This window comes from Elephantulus edwardii, unplaced genomic scaffold (assembly GCF_000299155.1).
Source record: "Elephantulus edwardii isolate Elephantulus edwardi_28Jun2011 unplaced genomic scaffold, EleEdw1.0 scaffold00016, whole genome shotgun sequence".
Taxonomy (NCBI): domain Eukaryota; kingdom Metazoa; phylum Chordata; class Mammalia; order Macroscelidea; family Macroscelididae; genus Elephantulus; species Elephantulus edwardii.
The window spans coordinates 16,584,275-16,592,443 of NW_006399766.1; the positions used below are offsets into that span (position 1 = coordinate 16,584,275).

At 44.8% G+C, this 8,169-nt stretch overlaps 1 protein-coding gene across 3 annotated transcripts in view; it reads right to left on the reverse strand.

Annotated features, from left to right (window-relative positions):
- Nucleotides 1-8,160, reverse strand: part of GPC3 (glypican 3) — a 528,201-nt gene extending 520,041 nt beyond the window's left edge. For all 3 annotated transcript variants that reach the window (XM_006881809.1, XM_006881808.1, XM_006881807.1), the window contains exon 1: nucleotides 7,827-8,160. In XM_006881809.1, the coding sequence (XP_006881871.1) occupies nucleotides 7,827-7,998 (172 nt within the window). In that variant the 5' untranslated portion in view covers nucleotides 7,999-8,160. The remainder of the gene's footprint in view (nucleotides 1-7,826) is intronic.
- Between the last annotated feature and the right edge of the window lie 9 nt (nucleotides 8,161-8,169).

Consider the following 8,169-nt stretch of genomic DNA (forward strand, 5'->3'; position numbering starts at 1 on the left):
ATATATCTATATATATCTTTAATTTCTTTTTAAATTACTTGGACTAGCCTTGTAAACAACCATCAAGTAAGTACTTACCTCTTCTCAGATTTCACTAGTCTATTTCTTCCAGAGAGTTATTATTTTACAGACAAATGAATTAAACCAATGCACTTGATTACTTCCCTATAGACAGACAATAAATGGATTTTCTCCCTAAAAGGACAATTAAAATACTCTTTCTGAAATCTTAGTATATCAGTTAAAACAACACCAAAAAATCAAACAAACCCGAGGAGGGAAAAAACACCACACCAGACAACTTCTATATTGGTTTTATGGAAATTTTATTTTTGTGATAAATTTCTAACTCCATTTACTCTCTTAGTTAGCTAATAGTTATTAAGTGTCAATTATGCCTCTTCCATGCTGGACACAGAAGTTACAAAAATGAATACAGCCCCTAAACTCAAGGAGCTCAGTCTGGCAGGAAAGACAAAGCTCATAATGAACACCTAACAAAGTCCCTACCTTCAGAACCTCTAATTTTCTACTAACAAACTTACTTTTGAAGCCGGACTCAAAAAGGTCAGAGCAAAATTTATTCTAACATGCTGCCTTCTCTTAACTCTTTTAAGAAATGCATACATGAATGAAGAAAAGTGTGAAACATAATGTATATAAAGTTTGTAAGCAAACCAATTTAAAAAATGTAAAATAGAATGTATATGAAGGATTGTATGAAACACAACGTAAATGAAAGACTGTATAAAACACAATATAACAAGAGTCCACAATTAAGGTTGCATAGTGGAATGTACTTGGGGTGGTGGGAGGGGTGTGGGGGGATTGTATACCAGGGAGGGAGTGTTTCTTCTACTTTTCAAAGAGAGGAGCGAACTGGGGTGGAGAGCTAGGTGGGGGAGAGAAGTGCAGCAATGAATGAATGGAAATCCAAAATACCTGTAAATGTTCATTAAAATTATTTTTAAAAAAACAATATATATGAAATGAAACATAATGTAAAGTAATTATTATAGGAAAACCAATAAAATATAAAAAAGAAAAGAAATGCATATATGCATGCTTCACTGTGGAAGTTGTAAGAAATCACCTTCTCAAAATCATATCGGCCAAAAAATGCAAATCTTTTCACTTGCAGGTGGGTAGATGGATGATGGATGGAAAGGATGGACAGAGGTTTCCTTTATAATGACCTTCACATTCTTATCCTTTCTTTTGACCACTTTTACTTGTATTTTATCTCCCTTCCTATCTTCTATTTATCAATATAAGCCTATTGAGTACACTTCAAAGAGCTTAGTGGATTTACTAATCTAGCATATAAATACAATTTCAGCTATGAGAATTAATTGATGGGGAGACTCGCAATACATTTTGGTCCTAACACTGACTCCTTTTAACTAGGGAGGGAAACGCTCCAATGAGGCTTTGTCCAGTTCCTCTCAGAGGGGGAAGTGGCAATGCCTTTCTCAGTAATCAATTTTAGATCATTTTTGCCTTAAAAAATGGTCAGTTTTGCTATTAAGTAGCAACAGAGTAATTCATCTTTAATTGGCCTGATTTGAAGTACTGAACTAAATCTTCATTACTATGTATATTCAACAAGATGCTGAAGTGAGACTAATGTACCACCACCACCACCCCCCAAACATTTCCAAATGCACACTTTCTGTGCAGATATGCCCAACTCTCTTTCTCCCTACCATTACCTCTTAGAAAGGTACATTCCCATTACTTTATGCTTTCTCTAAAGCCGGTCTGGGGCCCATGACTTGGATTCTATTTTCTAATGCTCATTTCTTAATGGAGTTCTGGGGATCCAGTTTCAAGGCAATTTGCTAAATATGGGCGGATGGCGTGGGGGCTTCCCTGCCTGCATTAGACCCGAGATTACTGAAATCATCAAGGCCGATCCCAGGCCCAGCTAGAGCTGAAGAGATGTTGGCTCTTGGACTGGTCTCTTGAATTAAACCCAAACACAAAGTCTGAAGAAGTTAGGTTTCAGAAACCTGGGAGGCCCTTCGTCAGGTCCATGCATGTGTTACATCTCAACTCCCAAATATGGTAATGTCAACATTCACTAGCTGACATTAAATCAAAGAGGGCTTGATTTAAGAGATGTCTTACAATTTGCGTACTATAATAACTGTGGGTCTTTAAGGACACTAAGCTAGTCATAACAATGTTGCTAATTTCAATTTGTTCTGAGTGCTCAACATTAACAAGCTCTACCTGATGACAGCAACCACCAGCTAACAGAAAAAGCCTGAGTCTAAATATATGTACCCCAAAAAGTTTGTACATATTTCCCTAGGAAGTTGCCCTAATAATGTGGATTTAGGTTATTGAAAGAAGCAAGATGGCATTTAGCTGAAGAAAAGCATGTGAGCTTTCATAGAGAACTACACGGCATTCTAGAAATACTATTCTCTTCAATCCTTTAAATGCTCTATGGTTCTCTGAGCATTGTACTCCACACTGCATCAAATACAGTGCTGTCCCTTTAAGAAGCTTATAATCTAAAACATACAAATAACCATATGCAGAAAAAAAGCTAGAGATCAGAGTAAAAGGAAGCATTCACAAAAATGTACAAATTCAGCATGCCAGAACTTTTCAGTTGAGCAATATGATCCCCAGCGAAATTCTTTCCAAATGATGTATCGTGTGCACAAGTTATAAGTGATTATCTTCAATTTTCTTAGAAATGAGTAATAAGATACCTCTTAAGACCCATGCTTTTGTATATGCAACAAACACTGGAGTTGGCGTGGCCATTGATAGCTACCATTTAAGGGAAAATGTATTTTCAGTTTTGTCTCACACCAGCCAAATCCAGCACTCTTTACTCCCAGGTCTGTAAAGTGGCCCTTTTCAAGGCTATTATAAACAGCAAATATTGCAACTCTGAACAGGAAGTAGCAGAATGTGCAAAAATAATGCAACAAAATATTGGACACTACCCACCAGCCCAAAGGTGAGGGGGGTGTGAAAATGACACGACCATCTGTGTCATCTAAGAGACACCAAAATCTTCTCATGCTTGCATTTCCTAATGCCCTACAGATTGGAATTTGCTCCAAGAATTAAGGAAACTCTTTTTAAGATGGCGGTCCTATTAAGTGACCTCTCCCTATCTCCCACTTCATCTCTTCAGTTCTTTTCCTTTGCCCAGGCTGGCTATTGTAACCATTTCAGCCAATTTCCTGGAGGTATTTTCTAGCCCTTTTCACCCTTATTTAATCCTACAAGTTTCCTGGGAAGCCTGATTTCCTTGTATGCACCCCCACTAGACTATGAGCTCCTTGACAAAAGGAACTGTGTCTTACTCTTTTTTGTACGCCCAGCACCTAACACCCTACCCTGCCAAGGCATGGATAAGGGTAGTCTTCGCCTCCCTTCAGGTCAGGGTGCCCTCCCAATCAGCTTCAATCAGATCCATGACTCCCTCTAAGGACATTTCAGTAGCAATGATCCGGATTAGTGGAAGAAATACATTCAGAACACACTGGAAACAATTGTAGAAGCTGTTCCAAGTTAGCATTCAATACTATAACTTTTTCAAAGTCTTACCAAATCATCTGACCACCCAAATGTCTAGTGCAATCTCAGAGGAGAAAACTCTCCTACACTTCACTTCTTGCGTGTTCTCTCTCCAATAGGATTCTCTGTTGTGTTATGTTACTGTGTACCCTGTGATTCTGACTCAGGGTGACTCTAAGGGACAGAATAAAGCCAACTCAGTTCTACTCAGAGCAGAACTCCCACACAGGTTTTCATAGTTTGTAAACGTACTTTTTTTTTTTTAAGGTGGCTTCTTTTTTAAAAAAAAAAAAGACAAGAACCTTTTACATTTTTCAGTGAATGTTTACACATCATATTTTGCTTCTGTTTTAATCGTTGATGGACATTTTGTTAATTATCCTTGATTAATTCATTAATTGCTTCTAGTGTCTGATGTACCCCTTATTGGATATTGTCTTTCCCTCCCCCCTAGGTCATAATCTTTATGGGAGCAAACAGTAGATCTGTTCTCTTAAGGAGCTGTTGAGTGGATTTGAACTACTGACCTTTCTGTTAGCAGCTGAGGGCTTAACCACTGTGCCACGGAGCTCCTAAGAGGACCTGGAAAACTACTTCAAACTAATTGGGGAGCCACAGCTGGCATACCAGATACAGTTGCTAATTCTCATTAAAAAAAAAAAAAAAGCCACTCAAAAACAAAACAAATACCAAACTCTCTCTTTGGTTTAAGAATGCTGCATTTTCTTTTTATGTCACTTCATCTATTTTGAGAAACTCCAAATCTTGGCTCTTCAAACCTGTCTTTTACCAGTACAAACATTTGGCCCTCTGGACTGGTTCTCTCGCTTTCCAAGGCCCCCTAAGGCAAGACCCCTCAATCTTTGGGGAGTTGTAACACTATCACGGTTTGTTTGATTTTCTGATTCCCATCAGTCCTCTCCATCACTACTCTACCCGCCCCACCCCCAACTGGTGTATGGCATTCATAAAGTGAATTACACTTGATTTTTGTTTAGAAGAATTTTTTTTCAGACTTCTGTAACATTTCCCTTGAGACAATTGGAACCATCATTGTCTGATTACTAGCTCACTTTCCTTGCCTAAAATTGTATCCATTCTTGATTGCGCCTGTGGGTAGGTTAAGCAAAACAAAATAAACATCTAGACTTATGAGCTCATTGCCTTTTTTTCTGAATTTTTCTAAATTAAATAAGGGCAAAAGAGCTGCACTGCAAGTCGGTTATATAGATTTTTCTGCCAAACGCTAACTCTGTGTGCCTGGTTTCCATCTGTGGTGCTTTCCAAATTACAAATCCTTAAGAAGGAATGGGGGGGGGCGTTATGAAAAGATCTGTGGATTTGAGGAACATGCTATTTAGAATGGCTCTCCTGTGTCTTTGAGCACTTGAAAAGAAAGGAGTACATGAGAATGCTTGGTGGCCATGCCGTGTAGTCCTTCAGCAATATTTATTTTGTGGGCTGGCTGATTTCATCTCATCCATATTAGCATAAGACATGTACCTTATCCACTCAAACCTATTCTGCTAATGGTCTAAATCCACAGTCACTCCCAAATGCGTACCCCCAGAAAGACAGGACATTCTTGAGAATGTCTCCTTACTTTGACCGAAGATCTCATTTTATCTGGGATAAAGAAAACTTGAATGCAGCTAATACAGTAGAGCTGGCAAATTGATGGGAGCTTAAAATATAGATGGGGGTAGAGAGGAGTAGTCAAACTCTCATTATGATGGTTCATAAGGATCAAATAATTTGCAGCGCTCTTTCAATTTCCAACCACTGAACGACAGCAGCAAATTACACATTTATTCACTTTGAAATTATGCACTTGCCATTGTATTTAGTCTGCCATTATCATTTCTTCTCTGAAATACTGATGAGCTCTTTCCACATATGGCCATTAGGACTTTCACCATGTTGCCTCTGTCTACAGCGAGCGCATTTGTGGAGCAAAAAACCTCGGAGTGCATGGTTTCATGCCAGGACAGCCCCAGAGAGCACAGGCTCGATGTGGTAGCCGTATGGGTTCACCATATTTGAAGTTTGGCTGGGCTCCAGGGCAAGAGCGAGCAGTGCCTGCTGTGTGGAAGGCGCTCGATCCCGCACAGGGTTGTGAAACAGCACTGAAGTGGGGCATGTTGGGTTTCTGCGGAGAAGGACCTAGGAAAGTGGTCTCTCCAGGTTGAGTTTGTGGAATACTTGAAGAAAATGAAAAAGCTCCATTCCAAGTTCCTTTTCTCTAAGTGTGGCCATCTTGAGGCGAGCAGTGGACGGGAGGGGGGGTGAGGGGGTGGCGGGGCGATGCTTTTAGAGGGAAGCAGGGCGGGAGGAAAGTAGGGCCAAATCTCATAGACACAGTGTGTGGGCCCTCCCAATACTTTTATACAGATGCTGCAAAGAGGCAGGCAGCCAGCTCAGAGGGCAGTGGGGGAGGGGGAATGCCTAGGCAAGAGAGAGACAGCGAGAGAGCTAAAGCGAGAGAACGTGAGTGTGTGTGTGTGTGTGTGTGTGTGTGTGTGTGTGCGTGCGCGCGCGCGCGGTGCATGCAGAGGGGTATCTTCGAATCATATATCTCTCCATTCCCTTTGGTCATTTTCTTCTTTTCGCCCCAACCTTTAACTCCCTGGGTTCAAATCAGTCAAATGTGCCCCCTCCAATCCCAATCCTGGACCCATTCATCTCAAGGGAGCTCAGCCTGTGAGGACCCCCCCTCCTTTTTTTTTAGCATTATCCACAACATCTGTGGCCTCAGCAATCTAATTGCCAGGGCACTTTGAGGGGCGAGAGTGTCACCTGTTGTTTCAGCTCGACTGAACTGAGTCATAGGCTGCCCCTCACAGCTCATGCACACGCCCACGTGGTCCGTCATTAACACTCAACGGTGGAAGAGGTAATTTTGCTTCCCTCCCCCTTTGGAGTGAAATCCTGCAAAGCAATACTTAACATATGCGCAAATGCATTTTAGTCCCCCAAAAGGGTGACCAAATTTACCTCTGCAACTAAGCAGCAGGCTCGCTCGGCTCTTTTCATCCACCTAAAAGAAAAGGCTGAGGGCGCGCTGGCTGCCTAGGTAACCTCCTGCCAGTGAACGCTCCCTGGCAGCGCCCATAGGGCGAGCATCCGCCTTCACAGCTTGGTCCAGCCACCAGGCAAGCTTTTCCCCGACTTGTTGGAAAGCCATGAGCCAAGTTTTGGTGAGGGGCTGCTCCCCGATCGCTTGGAAGTGCGGGGCGCGCGCCACACTGAGAGTGTGGATCGCGGAGAAGCGCTGGAGGCCACTAGCTTCTTAGGTTTTGCCACAACCAGCAGCTATTTCTTGCCGAGCGCACAGAGAAATTAACCTGTTAACAAGCAGCTCTTCCTGGCCATATTGCCAGTATCAAAACTTGTCCTAATTGGATTCTAAGGCAGGCTTTTTGGAGCCTCACCGCGGGACAGTCAATCACGCAGGTCCATTGATATTCATATGTTGACAGCCGCAGCCCTCAGCTAAGGTTAAAATATGCCCTCGCGGCACGATAGGGTTGTGGAGAACAAAAGACAGACGTCCCAAAACTTTGCTCCCCACCTAAACTCATCTCCCTAAGGAAGCCCACGCTGTCAAAGAGGCAGCTGAACGGGAGAGGGGGAGGAGTTAGAGACCCTCTTTGGACGCCCGCTCTGGGTTCCAGCAGCACCTTTAGGACGGGATGTTGGCAATCAGGGAGCGCTGCTTTGAAGGGGCAAAACTCAGCTCTCTTCATTAAGGGGACTCTTCCACTCAAAAGTTTCTCTCCTCATGTCTTTACCTGCCACTGCGGATTCGGGGAGCTGGCCTCAACTTTGTCTGCACTTGGGCCCTGAGCCTGGAGGCAAGCTGGGGACAGAGGGCGCAGGGGCTGCCGAAGAGAAGGATGTCCAGAGCTGCGCTCCTGCTCTCGCTGCCGTTCTGACATACGTGCAAGCGAGGGGGGCTAATTCCCGAGGTAGCAGCTTGGACATGGGGCTCCAGGGCCCAGAGAACCAGTCCCCACCTTCCCGCCTTCCCCAGACATGGGCGCGCTCTGGCAAGCCACCCAGCAGTTTCGGTCCTTCGCGGGGTCCCCTCCAGCAGTGGGAGCCCGGGGGACACGAGCCTGGTTCACAACCCCAGCGGGCCGGCTCGGCCCAGTCAGGGACCCATCCCCAGTGCCTGGCCACAGGGCGCTTTATCGCGGTCCCAGAGCGCTCAACGGATGGCCACCGTGCGCCTCTGCTCCCCGCTGAGCGCAGAAGATGCACCTGAAAGCTCTCCTCACCTGGCACAGGGGTCTCGGGCACCCACTTGAGTCCGGGTTGCAGTCTCTGGAAGAAAGAGCGGACCTGATGACAGGTGGCGTCCGGCGGCGGCGGGGGCTGCGCCTGTCCCGGGCAATCCAGGCAGAGCAGCATCGCCACCACCAAGCACGCGGTGCGCACGGTGCCGGCCATCCTCTGCACGCGGAGCGAGAGGCACGAGAGAGTGGCAGCGGAGGGGACGAAAGCAGTCCCGGGGCGCGGCAAGGCTGGCAGCGGCTCTGTGAGGAGCAGGAGACGACGGCCACCCAGCCGCTGCAAAAGTTTCCTCGCAGCTACCTGGGCGCAGCGCGAGGGCGGGAAGGA